This window comes from Arvicola amphibius, chromosome 4 (genome assembly GCF_903992535.2).
Source record: "Arvicola amphibius chromosome 4, mArvAmp1.2, whole genome shotgun sequence".
Classification (NCBI taxonomy): Eukaryota; Metazoa; Chordata; class Mammalia; order Rodentia; family Cricetidae; genus Arvicola; species Arvicola amphibius.
In genome coordinates, this window is record NC_052050.1 from 58,379,780 (window position 1) to 58,399,427 (window position 19,648).

Consider the following 19,648-nt stretch of genomic DNA (forward strand, 5'->3'; position numbering starts at 1 on the left):
AGGAAAGGCAAGCTGCCACTGGGGAATTCACCCTTCACATACATGTCTGACAAAGACGCGGAGAGTGTATATCAAACTCTTCTGGTTAGCTTTTGTGTCAATACAAACTCGGCTCATCTGGGAAGAGGGGACCTCAGTGGAGAAAATGCCCCCATCAGATTGGAGGGCAGTCAAGTGTGGTGTCTGAATGAGAGTGGCCCCCATGGACACAGGTTTGAACCCTTGGTCCGCAGTTGGTGAAGCCATTTAGAAAGGATGAGGAGATGTAACCTTGTAGGAGGATGTGTTCCACGAGGGCTGGCCGTGGAAGTTTCAAAAGTCCAGCCCAGCCCAGTCTCTCTCTCTGCCTGCTGCTTCTGAACCAGATGTGAGCTCTCAGCTCTGCTCCAGTGCCATCCCCGCCTGTTGCTGCCATGCTCTCTGCCATGCTGGTCATGGACTCCAACCCTCTGCAACAGTACGCCCCGATAAACTCTATTATAAATTGCCTTGGTCATAGTGTCTTATCAAAGCAATAAAAAGTTAACTAAGACAATAAATTTGTGGGGCATTTTCTTGATTCATGATTGATGTGAGAAGGCCCAGCCCATTGTGGACAGTGTAGCCCTTGGTTCTGGCAACCCAAGAAACTCATTCATCCATAGTCTCTGCTTCAGTTCCTAATTTCAGGTTCCTGTCTTGAATTCCTGCCCTGATTCGCTTTCTCAAGTAATCCAGAATCCAGGGCCACTTGCCCAGGCTTAGCACTGCCCACTCCCTCATCAGTCACGAATGAAGAAAATGACCCACATGCTTGCCTACCCATTAATCGGATGGAGGCATTTCTGTTTTTCAGTTGTTTTCCAGATGACCCTTGCTTGAGTCACAATAGGGGTCACTTCCGTTTTCTTTTTGGAGATATTCTAGTGTGCTAGGTTGTGCCACATCTGAATCGGTGGGTGTAAATCTGTATATTTAAGATATGGGCACTTTATGTAAACTACAAATCAAAGGGAACAACAAAACAAATTGTGTATCTAGGAAGTTTTAAGAGGCAAGAACTCTGTTAAAACTTCATGAATTGATAAAACTTCATAAATTGATAAAACGATACTTAGGAAAACTCTATAATCAACATTTTCGTTGTTACAAAGACTGAAAATAAATGGACTCTATATTCCAATAAACGTACGAATGAATAAAAACAACTAAGAAGAAAGCTGAAAGGGAAAAATGCAAGAAAATGAGTAAGGGAAGATGTTTCTTTAAAGTGTGAGAGTGGCTAGAAGTCTTTGGAGACTATCTGGGATGCTCTGGAGGAGGGGTTCCTGTGAATTTTTTTTCTTTAAACTTCAGCATCGTATTCTACAAAACCAAAATTACTTATGGTTTTATTTTATTACAATCCTGGATCCATTCATTTATTTAAAAATTGAAAACGAAATCCGGGCCTGGGAATGTGGCTCAGTGTAAAGTGCTTGCACAATACTGTAGGACCTACTCCCTGTTCTGCAAAAACAAAAATCAAAACCAAAAATCCATTATCAAACGGATTCTAGCTGTCATTTATGCTTCAAATAGCAAGTGCCAGACCACTTACATACGTTAGCATGTAACGTATGTTTCATACATGATGGCTTCTGCAACGTTGGTAGTGTAACCACCTTGGAGGCGAAGTCGCCAAGCTTATCAGCTTTTTGATGTGGCAATGAACGGAGGCCTGACCTAGGCCTCCCCAAGTCAGGAAAGTAGGGTTGGAAGTCCTGGAGATAGTGGAGACAGAAGCACCTTCGCAGATCAGCGGGCGCGGCTACCTGCAAGCGCAGGTGGAGGCGCGGTCCCGTTAGACCCTCCTCAGCACTAAGACCACACGGCCCAGGCTCTCCCGTTGCGGGCAGGCCGCAGCAGCCGGTTCCCGAGCTCGCGTGTCCCGGAGCGCAGCGCTCCACCCCCGGGGCCTTCAGGTTGTCAGAGGCGGGGACGTGCATCAGCCGGCGGGGACGCGCAGAGCTGAGAGGCCTGTGCGCCCGGTTGAGGGAGACATGCGGCGGACGCGGAGCGCCGTGGTCACCGAGCCGCGGGAGCGGCGGCGCTCGGGTGCCTCCGGGGGCCTGGCGGGCGGCGAGAGCCGCGCCCGGCGCTCGGAGAGCAAGACTAGGGCCGGGGGCGGGGGCGGGGCGGCCGGTCCGCAGCCGTCGGCAAAGCCGCGGCCCAAGCCGCCGCCACGGGCCCAGGAGGCGGCCGCCGAGGAGCCGCCGCCGGCGGACACCCCCGCCGCCTCGGTGTCTGCGCTCGACCTGGGGGAGCAGCGGGAGCGTTGGGAGACGTTCCAGAAGCGGCAACGGCTCAGCTTCGAGGGCGCCGCCAAGCTGCTGCTGGACACCTTGTGAGTATGGCGGGGGCGGCGGGCCAGCACCTGCGAGGTGCGCACCGGCGGCCGGACCCGAGGTTGGGTGCGGAGCCGGGGCCAGGCGCCCGCTACCCCGGCTTGCTGCTCAGGACGGTGTCCGGGTGCAGGCTTTGGGGGAGGGGGCTCATCGGGAGAAAACATCCTATGGGCTCCCCGCTACCAAAACCGTTTTACCCGTAATTGCACGTGCTTTCGGAGGGCGGGCGGGAGGAAAGATCCAAAGGGAGACTTGAGCGGCCTTGGGGAGCGAAGGCCCGTTGTTCAGGGTAGTTCCCGGGAGGGAAGCGCGCGCAAAGCGACGTCCTGGACCGACGCGTGCGGGAGGGAAGGGGAAGCTCACAGACTTTGTGCTCTCACCCAGGGTCCGGGGTGGCAGGCTTTACTTTCTTCAGCTCCATCTGTGCTTCTGAAGTGCTTCCAGCGCCTTAGATGGCCTACGGAGCACCTCAGAGGTCCTTTTGTGGGAAAAGAGCTGGTAACTACTCTGGCCAGAATTGCCTCCTTTTCCCCAAATGGGATGTGAACCCCTTCCTCCGTTAACAATGGTACTACAGAGAAATACTGAATCCGCTAGCCATGCAGGCTCTCACTCGCAGGTGAATTGAAAAAGAACAATAAAAGACGAAGAAAACTAATATTAACTTAACAATTGCTTTAAAAAAAATCTGAACTGCTTTCCATAAACAGCAAGATGTTCTTTTTTCTTTGGTCCAGAAGTTCTCTTGGTTTTGGTGCCTCCTCTCTGAAACGGACTATTTACTCAGCTTTCTTTGTGCCTTGCTTTTTAGTCTTATCCTCTTGGGCTATAAATTGAATACTTTAAACTATTAATTTAAAACTAAAGCTAATTAAAAATTAAAAGTGCCATTTGTGGAGTACCTGTTTTGTACTAGCTCCTGGGAAGTCTGCGTGACCCTCTGTAAAGATCCGTGGGGCTGGGCGCAGTGGCACATGCCTGTAATCCTAGTCTTTAGGAGGCTGAAGCAGAGGAGTACACCGATTTCAATGCCAACCTGGGCTACAGAAACATCTTTTCTCAGAAGAAGGGGGGGGAGGGGGGGAAGGAAGAAAGGAAAACAGAAACAAGCCAGGGGTAATGCAGTCCATATCTGTAAACCCAGTGCTTAGGAGGTGGAGGCAGGAAGATCTGGACTTTCAAGGTCATCCTTGTCTCCGTAGTTAATTTGAGGCTACCCTAATCTGCATGATACCCTGTCTCAAAACGAAACAAACAAAACCCCCATCCTTAGATGCACAAAGCAAAAATTTGAGTTACTATTTTCCCCTAAAACAAACTGATGATGATCTAGGAAAAGATACTAAAAATATTGACATGAAAAAAAAATGAGTTTCAGTCTTCAGATTAGCATACTGTATGCCTGCTTGCGTTTACTTTTATGTCCCTCTAAGCTAACTTTTTTTGTGCCAAGAAATTGTATGTTATCTACACTAACGATTTTGTTCAAATACTGCATAGAAAAAAGTTTGGAAGAATGTGTAGCAAATACGGGATCTCTCTTAGTAGGATGATCGCAGGGGCTCTCATTGTGTTACTAAGTATGATAACATATATATATATACATATATATATATATTAAACATTGTCTATGGAAGAAGAAATTGAGATGCTAATTTGTTAGAAAAACCTGGGAGAGCATTTAGTCTTGCCATTAATCAGATGGCAAAGTAAAGCTGTAGTGAGCTGTTTCTTCTGGGCTTATTGTTCAGAAGCCACAGTGAAAGGTTCTCCCATTTATTACTGGCAACAATATCCAGTCTTTTGGAGAAGGGGCTTCATGATGTTAGTTGAGACTTAATGTTCGGTTATGGGGCTGGCTCCAACTGGGTATCAGAGTTGTGTAAAACGTCATGTACTTGAGAAGTCCTAGAGGAAAGTGGATGGAGTTTTTGTTTTGTTTTGTTTTTTTAAAGCCTTTGTTATCCGCCCAGAAAGCGTTTCTGAATCAGTAGACCCGAATGGGCAACCTGTTGTGCTTTCTCATGGGCACTTCCACTATCTTTATTACAATCAAAATGAAATATTACTTGGCCACTCTGCTTGGTGGCTGCTTAAGGTTGGTAAGGACTCTTCTTGGTGCTTAGCGTATAAATATTTTCCTTTAATAAAGCTGTTAGCTAGGCTTCTTCTCTATCTTCATACTTACTGAGTTCTGGGAACGGTTTATTTTGCAGTCTTATAAAAGTCAAGGCAGTTCACACTGAAAAAGCTGCACCTCGTCCATGAAATGTACCTGATTGTCCTATAAAAAAGCCTTTTGTCCCAGCCTGGCTTTCTTTTAAGAACAAAAAGACAGCATGAAGGATCCACGCCCTAAGGCCCCTGCTTGCCTGTGAGAAATTCTCATGCTCTAGTTTCTATTTCATTTAGTGAGTACCAGGGTCTGGTGAAGCACACAGGAGGGTGCCACTGTGGAGCCGTTCGTTTTGAAGTTTGGGCTTCGGCGGACTTACACATCTTCGACTGCAAGTGAGTATTTTATCTTCCCAGATGGGCTTAGAAGACTTGAGGAGCCGAAAGGTTGTGCTTCAGACCAGCTGGGGGAGTGGGGGTGTAGATGAAACTGTCGGCCATGAGCTGATAACTGTCACATCAGGTACTGGGGACATAAAGGCTCATTGTTCTGTTCTTTCCCCTTGTGTGTATGACTTGGAATTTTCAGTGATAATTCAGAACAAGTTATTATATGTGTTTAGTATGTGTGTAGATCAGAGGGAAGCTGTGGGTGTCAGTTCTCTCCTTGGTCCTAGGGTCATCCAGTCATCAGGCTGGTGGTGGGTACCTTTACCTGCCAGGCCACCTCGCTAGCCCAATTATTTATTTATTTAGCTAGGGGTTTTTTTTTGGGGGGGGGGAGACAGGGTCTCTCAGTGTAGCCCTAGCTAGCTGTCCTAGAACTCATTGTGTAGAGCAGGCTGGCCTCAAACTCAGAGATCTGCCTGCCTTTGCCTCCTGAGTGCTGGGATTAAAGGTGTGGGTCACTAATCCCCTGGTGCTATAATTTTTATTTATATTTATCTATTTAACACCTATGGTTTTTGTGTGTGGGAGCCTGTGCCTGTGTGTGTACTACAGAGCTCCCCGGTACAGTTCAGGTGGCAAAGCAGGGCTTTCAGGGCCGTGGCTAATGAGCTTGATGCCTCTGATTGGTACCCCTGATTTAAGGGTGATTAACAGGAGGTGGATCAGGCTGGCCATAATTCCCTGCTGCGATGCTGGGAATCCCATCTTGAGTAGAATCTTCTTAGGCGTCTACTGCTGAAGCTAAATGGAGGTGAGCGGTGGAGAGCGTGTGCACCTAGAAGGTCCTAGAAGGTTTCCATGTACTGTCCCTCTCTACCACCCAGAGCAGTGGCAGGCCTGCTCCTTAGCACCTTCCCTGGCATAATAATAGCGTGAGAACAGCAGGTTCTACCTTCTGGACCAGCTGTTGGCATATACTTCTCAAGAGGGTCCAGTCCTTTTACCTCTAATGGTACCTGAATTTCGTATGAATAATAAATACTATGGATTTCCTCAAGTAGAGAACTGGCTTACTAATAGAACCCAGATTTGGAAAGAAGCATTATGGCATCATCTCTTGGAGAATCCTGTGCTAAGACAGAGTGTTTTAAAAGGCGAGTTGGGGCTGGGGTGTAGCTCATTTGGTAGATTGTTGGCCTAGCATGTCCAAAACCCCGGATTTGATCCCCACTTCTGCAAAAACTAGACACAATGTCACATTCCTGTAATCCTGGGGGAGGTAGAGTCAAGGATCAGAAGTTAAAGGTTGTCCTCAGCTGCGGAGTGGTTGTGGCCAGGTTGTGTCCTTGAGATTCTTCTCTCACATAAACAAGCAAGTAAGTAAGCAAGCAAAAACCAGCTCAAAGCCATCTTCAACTCAATAGACAGTTGGAAGCCAGCCTGGGGGTACATGAGACCCTGTCTCAAAATAAAGATAAAATTTAACATGACCCTTCTGTCTCAAAGAATAAAATAAAGTTAAAATTTTTAAAAACTTACCTATTTTATGCATGTGTGTGTTTTGCCCACACGTATGTCTGTTTACCACATGCTCCAGAGGTTGGAAGAGGGTATTTGATACCCTGGAACTGTGAGCCACCAGGTGGATACTGGGAATCGAACCAGGGTTTTCTGAAAGAACAGTCAGTGCTCTTAACTGAGCCATCTCTAGCCCCAAAGTTTAATTTAAAAAGAAAAAAAAAGATGAATTGAAGGGCTTGAGGTGCACATTAGGAGTAGAAAAGTACACTTTAATGCCTGCTTAGTATGTAGATGCCCTGAGTTCACTGTCCCCAGGGTAGAGAAACAAAAAACAAACAAAATTGGTGAGTTGAAAAGAACAGATTTTTTACTTAATTTCCAGTTTGGTATTTCTTGGTTTTCTTATGTGGAGATAGAGGGAAGCCTAAGGGTTTCTTCTTGGCTCTGGTGTGCCCGTCCAAAGAGGCATGAGAGTATAACAATGTCTGAATTCATTTTCTGAGTGTCTTTTAAGTCTGCTGTTTCTCTTCAGGGCCGGGAGGGGAGGGCAGCAGAAATGAGGTCCAGGATTGTTGAATGCTGTGTGGTCTCCCCTGCTGGCTCTGTCACCAGCAGGCTTCCCTGACACGAAGAGCAGAGGCTTCAGGTGGCCCGTCCAGCTGCCTAAGTTTCCCTTCCCTGGATGGTGCTGAGAAGGGTGTCCCGTTTGAGGTCAGCCGGTTGGTTTTGCAGGCATTGGGCTGGGCTGCTTGGGCATGTGGACAATGCCCATGTCAACTGACCATCAGGCCTCTGCTCCCTCTGTAGCTGCAGCATCTGCAAGAAGAAGCAGAACAGACACTTCATCGTTCCAGCTTCTCGCTTCAAGCTCCTGAAGGTTGGTACTCAAGAGCAGGTAGAGCCCACGTGTAAGGAGCCATGAGCCTCTACCCTGGCTTTCTAGCCTTCTTGCTGTACATTGCATGGGGCAGAGAGCTTAGAAGAACCTGTTCAGAGCTTTGAGATCCTTTTTTTCCTAGCTGGAGTCTTACTGTGTAGCCTAGGCTAACCTCAGACTTAACATTCCTCTTACTTAAGCTTCCTGAGTGCTGGGATCACAGAGTCATTCCTAGTTTCTGATTATTTTCCACTCAGGTTTCATGTCTTTTTTGGTAGGTACTGGGGATTGAACTCAGGGCCCTGACTATGCTGGGCAAATGCTTTGCCTCTGAGCTCTGTCCCTAGCATACTTTAACTGGCTTAGTTGCTTTTCCTTTAAGTTATTTATTAGTGGGGTAGGCACAGGGCACAGCTTACATGTGGAGGCCAAAGGACAGCTTTGTGGGGCTGGCTTTCTCCTTCTACCTTTCCGGGGTTTCTAGGGATCATACTCAAGTCCTCAGGCTTCTGTGGTAAGCACCTTCACCTGCTGAGCCATCTCACTGGTCCCTACTTCCTCCTGCTTCTGCCTCCTTAGGGCTGGGATCATAGGCATGTACCACTATGCCTGCCTTCCCTTTGTTCTGGAAAGCATATCTGATATTACTGTGGAAACATTTTCAAATTCAAAAAGTCAGAAAATCAATTAAAATCATTTTGGAAACTGAAAATTATCTGAATAACATGTATTTCTTCTGTAAAAATATAAGAAAAATAAAATCCTTCAAAGGCAATCACTATTTTTTTGACAACATTTTTATACATTATTCTTCCTCTCTCTCTTCGTCTCTCCTCTCTCTGTTTGGGTCTCATGTATCCTAGAAGGGCTTTGAACTCCTGATCCTCCTGCCTCTCTCTGAGCACTGGGATTACAGGTTTGTGCCACCATGCCCATCCTCCATACCCAGTTTATGCGGCGTTGGGGATTGAACCTAGCCCCTCATGCATACTAGACAAACACTCTACTAACCTAACTATATTTCTGGCCATTTGTACACTATTTTTTTAATAGAGATAAATACATCTAAAAATGCTGTTACAGATGGTGATGCATACTTTTAATCCCAGCATTCAGGAGGCAGTGGCAGGTGGATCTCTGAGAGCCTGGTCTACAGAATGAGTTCCGGGACAGCCAGGGCTACACAGAGAAACCCTGTCTCAAAAGACAAAAACAAACAAACAAACCTGTTCTATCTATAAGCTACTTTATCATTTCCTAGTTGGGAAAACCACCACAGTTTTTATTTTCTTTCCTTTTTATTCGGTGTTGGAGTTGAGCCAGGCAAGTGCTATCCCACTGAGCTACACCCCAGCTGTTTTCGGTTGAATTTCTTCACTGAGGACTTGTACAGACCATCTCGACCCCTCACAAGCCAGTTTCCTGGCCCACTATCCCATCACTCTTACTCCTGGCTTGAGTCTGTTTAAAAATTATATTATTTTATGTGTGTGGGGATTTTGCCTGCATACGCATCTGTGAATGCAGTGCCCGCAGAGACCATAAGATGGTGGCAGATCCCCTGGAACTGGAGTTACAGTTGGTTGTGAGCCGCTATGTGGGTGCTGGAACTCAAATGTGGGTCCTCTGCAAGAGCAGCCAGAGCTTTTAACTCTGTCTGTCTGTCTGTCTATCTATCTTTCTATCTATCTATCTATCATCTATCTATCTATCTATCTATCTATCTATCTATCTATCTCCTTATCTACTTGTTTATTTTCGAGACAGAGTTTCTCTGTGTAGTTTTGGAGCCTGTCCTGGAATTAGCTCTTGTAGACCAGGCTGGCCTCAAACTCACAGAGATCCGCCTGCCTCTACCTCCCAAGTGCTGGGATTCAAAGGCATGTGCCACCCCCCCAACCCCACGTGCTCTTAACTTTTAAGTCTTCTCTCCAACCCCCATCACACGCCCTGAATTGTAAACAACATTGTGATAATTCCCCTATTCCCCTATGTATAAATAAGTCTTTGACAATTTTTCTTTAGAATAAGTTCTGTTAGGAACAAAATCCCTGGGAAGGAAAATACCAATTTTTTTCTTTTTTTTAAAGATTTATTTATTATATATACAGTGTTCTGTCTGCATGTTTGTCTGAACGCCAGAAGAGGGCATCACATCTCATTATAGATGGTTGTGAGCCACTCTGTTGCTGCTGGGAATTGAACTCAGAACCTCTGGAAGAGCAGCCAATGCTCTTAACCTCTGAGCTATCTCTCCAGCCCAAAAGTGTTAATTTTTTTTTTTTTTTTTGGTTTTTCGAGACAGGGTTTCTCTGCAGCTTTTTTAGAGCCTGTCCTGGAACTAGCTCTTGTAGGCCAGGCTGGCCTCGAACTCACAGAGATCCGCCTGCCTCTGCCTCCCGAGTGCTGGGATTAAAGGCGTGTGCCACCACCGCCCGGCAAAAGTGTTAATTTTTAAGATGCCTTTTTAGCAATTTCTAGATAATGTGGGGTGGGTAGGGCTTTAATTTCTTCCTTTCCTTCTTTTCCTGTTACAGTCTCAGACTTTGTGAGCCTGTAAAGAATTTGGCACAGACATTCCTCTCCTTTATTAGGAGACTGCAGGTGTGTCAGTTCTGTCTGGTGCTTTGCATGAACCAGTTCCTGACCTGGAGGGGGTTAATGAATGCTAAGTGGGTTCTCAGAAGGCTCCTGGGAGGAAAGACTGAGTAGATGCCGTGTATGGCTTAGTCTTTTTAAATCAATGAGTTTTGTTTTTTTCCTTAAGATTATGACCGGTGTGGTGGTACACATCTTAAAACCCAACATTCAGGAGGCCGAGGCAGGAGGATCTCCATCTTGGTCTACATAGCAAGCTCCTGTATAGAGACACCTGATCTCAAAAACAAAATTCTTTTTATGTGTATTGATGTTTTTGTCTGCAAGCATGTATGTGCACCACATGTGTGCCTGTTGAATCCCCTGGAGCTGAGGTTATGATCGTTGTAAGCCACCATCTGGCTGCTGGAAATTGAACCCAGGTCCTCTGCGGGAGCAGTAAGTACTTTTCCCCCCTGGTTTTTAGAGACAGGGTTCCTCTGTTTAGCTTTGGAACCTGTCCTGGAGCTTGCTCTTATAGACCATGCTGGCCTCGAACTCACAGAGATCCACCTACCTCAGCTGGGATTAAAGGCGTGCACCACCACTGCCCGACTGTAGTAAGGACTCTTAATTGCTATGCAGTCTTTCCAGCCTACCAAGTCTCCAGTGTTCCATTCTTCCTGTCTTTCTTCCTTCCCTCCTCTGTGTCTATTTGTTGTGCTAAGAAGTCCCTCCTCTGATTCTTGATTCTCTGGAGTATGGTTTGAATGAGAATGGCCCTCATCAGCTCACATATTTAAATGCATAGTCCCTAATTGGTAGGCTGTTTAGGAGGCGTGACCTTGTCTGAGCATTGCATAGCTATTGCTGTGATGAAGCACCAGGACCAAAGCACCTTGGAGGAAAGAGTTTGGTCTACACTTTCACAGCACTGTTTATCACTGAAGGAAGTCAGGACAGGAAAAACAGGGCAGGAGCCTGGAGGCAGGAGGTGATGGAGGAATACCACTTACTGGCTTACTCCCCATGGCTTGCTCAGCCTTCTTTCTTATAAAACAGCCCAGGGGTGGCCCCACCCGCAAAGGACTTTGCCCTTTCCCATCAATCACTAATTAAGAACACGCCTTCCTGGCTTCCTACAGACTGATCCTATAGGGGCATTTCTCACTTGAGGTTATGGCCCTAGTGAAATTACCTGAGTTTATTGGGTGGGTAGGGGGTGTACAGGCCTGGTGAGGAGAGAGAGGGGGAGGGGGTAGAGCCTAGCACATGCTTATAGGTGGGGATGATGTGAGCTCACGCATATGCACAAGAGCTCATGCAGCTGCGTTATACGTAGGTGATGCAACCATGCCACCTGTGGGTCATGCCTGAGGGCTTGTCTGCACATGCGTGGCCCGGAACCCAGAGGTGTCAGCCATATTGTGGCTGAACCATAACACCTAGCTTATGTTAATTTAGTATAAAAATTTCCAAAATAGGCCTTATTGGAAAACGTATGTCACTGAGGGTGAGTTTTGAGGTTTCAAAAGTCCACAACAGGCCCAATCTCTCGCTCTCTGCTGCTTGTTGATCAGATGTAAGCGCTCAGTTACTGTTCTGGCACCATGCCTGCCTTCCCGCCCTCAAGCTCCCCACCATGAAGCCCAAGGATTCACCCCCTGAAACTATAAGCAAGCCCTCAGTTCAAATCTTCCTATCATAAGCTGCCTTGGTCACGGCATGTCCTCACAGCCTTAGAACCATAAATAAGGCAGAGAGAGAACAGACAGACTTCTACTTTGTGTCCTTTTCTTTGTCTCTGTCTCTATACCGTTGTCTATAGCTCTGTCCCCATCACAGAAGGTTGGCATAGGAGTCTGTTGGTAAAGAGCACAGGGATCCTTCACTGGCCTGCAGGGCTGAAGTGCAGTCTGGCCTCAGCCACGTTCCTAAGCTCCTGCAGCAGGCAGTTCTTGAAGATACCAACACATGCCGCCTGGGTGGGGAATTAATTGGTCCTCTGTTTTCTTCCTCATTATTCTTGTCGACGTCTTTCCTGGTGCTCTGTGGCACACTTTTTTTTTTTAACTAGCGTCTACATATCCTTCCTGGTGCTCTCTGGTACACATCCTCCCTTGATCTGTTCATACTCTTCCTGTTGGCTGGTTGGAAGTGGATCTACAAGTCTGCGTACAACCAAGATGGAACCATGGACCTGGGAGTCCTTACATACTTGTCTTTAGGTCTCTGGAGCGTAGGAGGTCAGCTGTGCAAACATCCAGGGCAAGGAGATGGCCGAGGACAGTTGAGGCCTGTGAATGCTTTTCAGTACATGAACAGAAGAAGGAGGCCTTAGAGGAAGTAAACAGAGAAGTGTGGTGTGCTCCGTAGCGAATGCTTTACCATGGAGTGCCGTAGAGAGGTGGTAAGGGTTCAGTGGACACAAGACTGGTTGTGGGTCAACAGTGCAAGCTTGGTGAGCTGAGTTTGATCCCAGGAGTCCACCTAGAGATGCAAAGAGACAAACGGATTGATAAAGCTCTCTTTTGACCACATGTGGGCCCTGGCAAGTGTGTTCCCTCACTACCACGATCATACATACTCTCATAATGTTGGTAAATAAAATTTATCAAAAAGGTGGCCGTTTGGGGCTGTAGCTACTGAGAGGTGCTTGCTGCACATGCATGAAGCTCTACATTCAATTCTAGAACTCCTTAACAAAAGGAAGGGAGGGAGGGAAGAAGAAAAAATGACACAGTCCTTGGATTTGTCATTGGTGTTTTCTGCCTGGCAAGACATCAAGGAATGACCCATGTGGAAGATTTTTTTTTTTCCTAAGCAAGAGTCTCACAATGTAGCTCTGTCTGTCCGGGAACTCCCTGTAAACCAGGCTGGCCTCAAACTCACAGACTCTGCCTGCCAATGCCTTCCAAGTGCTGGTATTAAAGGTGTGCACCATTCCACCTGGTTCCATGTGGCAGATTTTGGTGATGTCAGGCCATGCATGGGGTCAAGTCGATGGGTGCATAGGTGAAGAGTGAGTATCCCAGAGTGACTTCTAGTCATAAGTGAGGTCAGGTAGGGTGTCGGGGGTCTCTCTGACCCTGGTAGTTCTGATACACCAAGTTGTGGGTAAGAAGAGCCTTGGAGCTATTTTTACAGGAAGTTCCTGGTGTGTTCATTAGCTCCAATTAAAACAAACAACAAAGACCTTAGGAAGCTCAGAATCTGAGGCGTTCTTGTGGTAGATGGCATGCAGGCCTGTGAGGAAATACAGGAGAAATGGGAAATGTATACTGGTCGTAAGAAGTCTCATCCACCACTAAACATTTTTAGATTGAGGCTGGAAGTCACTCAGTAGTTAAGAGCCTCTACTACTTTTGTCAATGACCTGAGTTTGAGTACCAGGACCCAATATCTCTGGCTTCCAAGAGCATCAACAAACTCAAAACCATGATTAATAAATCTTAAAACAATAAAACAATTTGAGGGGCTTGAAGAGATGGCTCAGAGGTTAAAAGTGCTTGTTGCTCTTCCCTGGGTTCAGTTGCCAGCACCAACATGTTGATTCACAGCCATTCATAACTCCAGGCCCTGGGGTCGGATGCCCTCTTGTTACTTCATGGGACCAGGCACACACAAACTGTACATACATGCAATCAAAACATTCATATACATAAAATACAATACATAAATATTTAAATTTTTTTAATGTGTGGGGCTAGAGATATGGCTCAGTAGTTAAGAGTACTGACTGCTCTTCTTGAGGACCCAGGTTCAATTCCCAGCACCCACATGGCACCTCACAAATGTCTATAAGTCAGATACCCTCACACAGACATTCATGAAGGCAAAACATCAATGTACATAAGATAAAAATAAACTTAATTTTTGTGTGTGTGTGTGTATCAAAACAGGGTTTCTCTGTGTCGCCTTGGCTGTCCTGGAACTCACTCTGTAGACCAGGCTGGCCTCGAGCTCACAGAGATCTTCCTGCCTCAGCATCCTGAGTGCTTGGATTAAAGGCATGCACCACTGCCCATCTAAAAAACATTTTGAAATGTAAAATTTATTTTTTAATGTATGTGTGAGTCTGTGTGTATCTGTATTTATGTGTCTACATGACTTTGAACATATGCAGAAGCCCACAGAGGAAAGCACTGGACCCCTTAGAATGGGATTTATAGGCCATAAGGTATCCAGCATATGTGTTGGGATATGAATCCTGGTCATGATTGGGCAGTAAGCTTAGGCTCTCTTAGCCCCTGAGCCATGGTTCCTACTCAATTACTTACTCTTTAGCCACCAAGTTTCTGTCCTTTGAGAGCAACTGTTTCATAGATGCCTCTTGGACAATTTATATGCATGGGAAACATATACAAGTATGTGTGTGTGTGTGTGTGTGTGTGTGTATACACACTTTAAAAATAAGAAATTCTAGTGAAGTTATCTCCTTTGCCATGCTGGAGGGAATCCAGGGCCCAGTGTGTACTAACATGCCCACATGGGCTACACCATGAGCCATGCCTACAGCCCAGGTTTTACATCTTGTGTTTTCACTTTTGAACCTTGGAGATTGTTAGTGCTGCTTAGTATTAGCAAGCATTCTTTATTTTATATGTCTTTATATGTGTCTGCATTATTAGTAGGCACATGTGCATGCCAGTGCCGATGAAGGTTAGAAGAATTTCTCAAATGCCCTGGAGCTGGACTTACAGGTGGTTATGAGCTGCCCATGGGTGCTGAAACCCAAACTCCAGTCCTGTGAAAGAGCAAGAAGTGCTTTTAACCATTGAACCATCTCTCATCCAGCTTCTCGTTGTTATGTGGGTTTTTTCTTTCTTTTTTTTAAGACAGGGTCTCATTCAGCTCAAACTGACCTTGAGCTAGTTTGGGGTGATGTTGAATTTCTAATCGTCCTGTCTAGGTACAAGGATTGCATCTCCCAAGTTCTAGGATTATAGGCATGCATCATCATCATTGGCAGAATGTATATTTCTGCATATGTTAACCACCATTGTGGGTTTTTTTTTCCTCTGAGACAGGATTTCACTGTGTGGCTTTGGAACCTGCCCTGGAACTCATTCTGTAGACCAGGTTGGCCTCTAACTCACAGAGATCTTCCTGAGTACTGGGATTAAAAGCATGTGCCATCGCCACCTGGCTCATTGTGATTTTTTTAAATTTTTTTTTTCATTTCATGTGCATTGGTGTTTTACCTGCATATATGTCTGTGAGAGTATCAAATCCCCTGGAATTGGAGCCACAGATGGCCACTAGCTGTCGTGTGGGTGCCGGGTCCTCTGGAAGAGCAGCCAATGCTCCCAAATGCTGAGCCATCCATGTAGTCTCTACTGTAGTGCTTTTATTTTTTTTAATTTTTTAAAAGATTTATTTATTTATTATGTATACAACATTCTGCCTCGATGTATGCCTGCATGCCAGATCTCAGTGCAGATGGTTGTGAGCCACCATGTGGTTGGTGGGAATTGAACTCAGGACCTCTGGAAGAGCAGCCAGTGCTCTTAACCTCTGAGCCATCTCTCCAGCCCTGTAGTGCTTTTAAAAGCAAAGATTTGGCCGGGTGGTGGTGGCGCACGCCTTTAATCCCAGCACTTGGGAGGCAGAGGCAGGTGGATCTCTGCGAGTTTGAGGCTGGCCTGGTCTACAAGAGCTAGTTCCAGGACAGGCTCCAAAGCTACAGAGAAACCCTATCTCGAAAAAACAAACCAAACCAAAAACAAAAACAAAGATTTATTTGTATTTTTATGTATTTGTGTATGTTTGCATTGTTAGCAGGCACATGTACACACCAGTGCCCATGAAGGCCACAAGAGGTTCTATCAGTCAGTTTTAGTTATGTACATGTGTGTGTGTTTGTGAGCGTCTGTGCATGTGAGTGCATTTGTGTTTGGAGGCCAGAGGCTCTGGCTCTCCGTGCAGCAGGAGCTAGAGGTAGTTTTGAGCCACCTGATGTTGGTACTGGCAACAGAACTCTCAGGTCCTCTGCAGAAGCAGTATGTGCTCTAACTGCTGAGCCATCTCTCTGGCCTCACATGTGTGATTTTTTAAATCTTTTTCAGTAAGAACTGAGAAGCCCTTGTAGGTCATCGGTGTAAGCATCATTTCATATATTCTCTTCTTTCTCTCAACTGTCTGTTCACACACTTTGCTCATTTTTTCATTTATATTGTCCATTAAGAAAACTAACACTTGCTGGGCGGTGGTGGTGCACACTTTTAATCCCAGCACTTGGGGAGCAGAGGCAGGCAGATCTCTGTGAGTTCAAGTCCAGCTTGGTCTACAAAGAGAGTTCCAGGACAGCTAGGGCTGTTACACAGAGAAACCCTGCCTTGAAAAAAAAAAAAAAACAGCAACAAAAAGGAAACTAACTCTTTATTTCTATGACATATGGCAAAGAGGTTTTTCCTTTTGAATAATTCAAGTATAGTCAGTAGTGTCCTTAAGATCTTGAGCAATGTTCTTTGGGGACATGGAGAGCCAGTCCCTCAAGTGGCCCTGGGAAGCAGGCACCTGCACTCCCTGACGCATAGAGATTATTCTGTTTTAGTGTACATCAGCTCGAGGTTGGGTTGTTTGCTTTACAGTTGGCATAGGAGGATCTGTGGGCTGAGGCTCCAGAGCGAATTGTATCTGGGGAGTACAGATGGGTCCTTGTCTTCAAGAAGCTTTAAGGCTTTTCTAGAAAATGGAAAACATTTCTACAACCCAGAGAACTCTACAAAAGGGCAACCCCACTAATGCTTTCCAAAGGGTCACTATGAATAACATTACACGATCCCCTTGCCCACTTCTATTCTCCCAGGGCACTGAGAGCATAACCACCTACACGTTCAACACGCACAAAGCCCAGCACACGTTCTGTAAGAGATGTGGTGTCCAGAGCTTCTACACTCCGCGCTCCAACCCCGGAGGCTTTGGTGAGTGATGGGTGTATCCGTGGGCTTGGGACCCTGAGGAGCCTGGCGTGCTTGGGGTCTGAGTGCTGGTTGGACAGGTGGGCCCTGGCATGCGTGTCAGAGAAGCAGGGTTCCTCTGGTGGGTGCTGGTCAAGTGTCTGGGCATACAGTAGTTTTTCAGAGCCCATCATCTATAGGTGGTTCTTATTCCCTGGTACCCTAGGGCTGTGGGGAGACCCTACAAGGTAGAGAGAAGATAGGTGGGATGGGGCTGGAAAGATGGCTTAGTGGTTAAGAGTACTGGCTGCTGCTTCAGAGGACCAGAGTTCAATTCCTACTCTCAATCTGTAACTCCACTCTTGGGGATCTGGTACATTCCTCCGGTCTTTGTGGGCACTGTATGCATGTGGTGTATGTAGGCTAAACACCTATATACGTTAAATAAATAATTTAAAGGAAAGGCGGGTGGGAAATGGGCCTGTGGGTTCGGGAAAGCCATTGGAATAATGAGGGAGTAAAGGGAGGGGAGAGGCCAGAATGATGGCTGTTGCTGGTGGTATCTGAAAACAGAGTTAAGGGCTGTGTCTGCAGCTCAGTGGTGGTGAGTACTTACCTGACATCCATGATCCTCACCCTGTCCTCAACTAGATTTAAAAAAAATTTAGGGGCTGGAGAGATGGCTCAGTGGTTAAGAGCATTGCCTGCTCTTCCAAAGATCCTGAGTTCAATTCCTGACAACCACATGGTGGCTCACAACCATCTGTAATGAGATCTGGTGCCCTCTTCTGGCCTGCAGACATACACACAGACAGACTATTGTATACATAATAAATAATAATAAAAAATTTTAATTTGGTTTGTTCAAAAAAGAAAAAAGAGCCAGGTGTAATAGTACACACCTTTGATCCCAGCACTCAGGAGGCAGAGGCAGGAGGATCTCTGTGAGTTTGAGGCCAGCCTGACCTAAAAAAATGGGTTCCAGGGCTACACGGAGCTACACAGAAAAACCCTGTTTCAAAAAACCAAAACCAAGCAAAGAAGCAAGAGAACCAGGTGTGGTAGTGAATGAGAAGTGAAGGCAGAGTTGTCTAAAGTTCAAAGTCATTTTTAGCTGTGTAGCTAGTTTGTGGTAAGTCTAGGCTAGACACCCTGTCTCAAAAGATGGAAGAGCTGGAGAGTCAGCCCAGTGGTTAAGATCACTGGCTGAGGACCTGGGTTCAGTTTCTAGCACCAAACGGTGGCTCATAACTGTAATCTCAGGTTCAGTGTCCTCTGTTCTCCACAGGCTGCTATGCACCCATATCTGACCCACAGCCAATACAGAACGCAGGCACTAAGTGTATGCTTTTAAAAAGAGAACGAGGCCTCTAGAGCCTCTTCAGGCCCTGCTTGATCTGGAGGAGGGTGGATACAACCATCCTTGGACAGAGTAAGTGAGACTGCCATGCCCCTGTGTCCTAGCCGCTGGATCTGTGGGTGCACCTGTGACTGTGCCATACCTGTCTCCTAGCAGAGAGAAGGCGGGCATCACGCCAGTCTCTATTCCGTGTCTTTAGCAGCTGCCGCTGGTTCCTGGTCTGTCAAGTCCTGGTTACCTTGAAACAGGAAAGGGGTTTTTGTTGTTTATTTGTGGGATTTTTTCATGTAAGTTTAGTTCTGAGACTCTCTTTTACTGTGTAGTCCAGGCTAGCCTCCTGGCAGGCATGCCCTTGCTTCTGCCACCCGACTGATGAGATTAAGGCATGTTCTAGTGTGCCCGCTCAGGAAAAGGTTTTAATAGTTACAAAGTCCTGTATAAACTGGAAAGTATTTAGTTCTTTATCTATCTAAACCCAGGAAAGGCCTGAGAATTGTGCCAGGCTTGAACTTCCTAATAGTTTACACATCTGGCACCACCCCACCTCCACCCCTCATACTGGGGATTGACCACAGGGCCATGTACATACTTGGCAAATGTTCTATCACTGAGCTATGTCCCAGGCCTCCGAGGTTTTGAATGCTGCCTGGCATTGGCTGACCGTCCTTCACGTGGCAGGCGTGAACTATAAGGCATAGGTCGAGCTAGAACCTTCTCAGTACACGAGGCCACACAACGTCGTAAGCTGAGGTGGCAAGCTGGAGCATGCACACAGATATCTCTAGTGGATAGAGGTGCTCACAGGTGAGGCCTCTCTGACAGATTCTCCGGTCTTATCCACACTGAGGACCCCTCTCCTCTGTTCCACTTGCCCCTAGGAATTGCCCCCCACTGCCTCGATGAGGGCACTGTTCGGAGTATGGTCACTGAGGAATTCAATGGCAGTGACTGGGAGAGAGCCATGAAGGAGCACAAGACCATCAAGAACATGTCGAAAGAGTGAGCTCAGGCTTCCTCCTTCCCGAGACAGAGAGAGCAGGGCAGCAGCCCTGTGGGTTGCGTGGGTGTGCATCGCTGTGCAGATCTGGGCCGCTATCTCCACTCCCAGTGCCCCGTGGTTCGCTCCAGCCACCATTTCTTTAGGCAGCTCTGCCCTTAGCCCAGATGTCATGGAAGACAGTTGACCTTCTCCCTTCCCACTAACTTTTGTGTGATCTTTTAGAAAATAAACATTTCTGACATTAACGCTATTACTGTGGTCCCTCATTCCTTTGAACTTAGACTTTTGCTCTGAGGCCTGTCACTTAATAGCAGATTAAAATAATGGGCACCGATAAGGCACCTGCAGCCAAACCGAGAAGAGATAAGTCGGCAAGAGCAATTACAACCAGAAACTGGAGGACCACAGTCCGTGTGCACTGTGAAGATGTGGACCAGGTGCTCAGAGGCAACAGAGCTAGTCCAGGAAGACCTGGACAGGCTGCGACAGGAGTCACCCTGGGCTTGAACTTTTAGTTTATTTCTTATCCATGTATTTTTG

The 19,648-nt window shown here is 46.6% G+C and overlaps 1 protein-coding gene across 1 annotated transcript; it reads left to right on the forward strand.

The window, feature by feature from the left end:
* The first annotated feature begins 1,695 nt into the window (after positions 1-1,695).
* Cenpv (centromere protein V) lies at positions 1,696-19,358 on the forward strand. Its single transcript, XM_038327340.1, has 5 exons — positions 1,696-2,365; positions 4,779-4,877; positions 7,200-7,269; positions 16,658-16,772; positions 18,987-19,358. The coding sequence occupies exons 1-5, from the start codon at positions 2,022-2,024 to the stop codon at positions 19,109-19,111; spliced, it is 753 nt and encodes a 250-aa protein (XP_038183268.1). The 5' UTR covers positions 1,696-2,021; the 3' UTR covers positions 19,112-19,358.
* Positions 19,359-19,648: the final 290 nt, after the last annotated feature.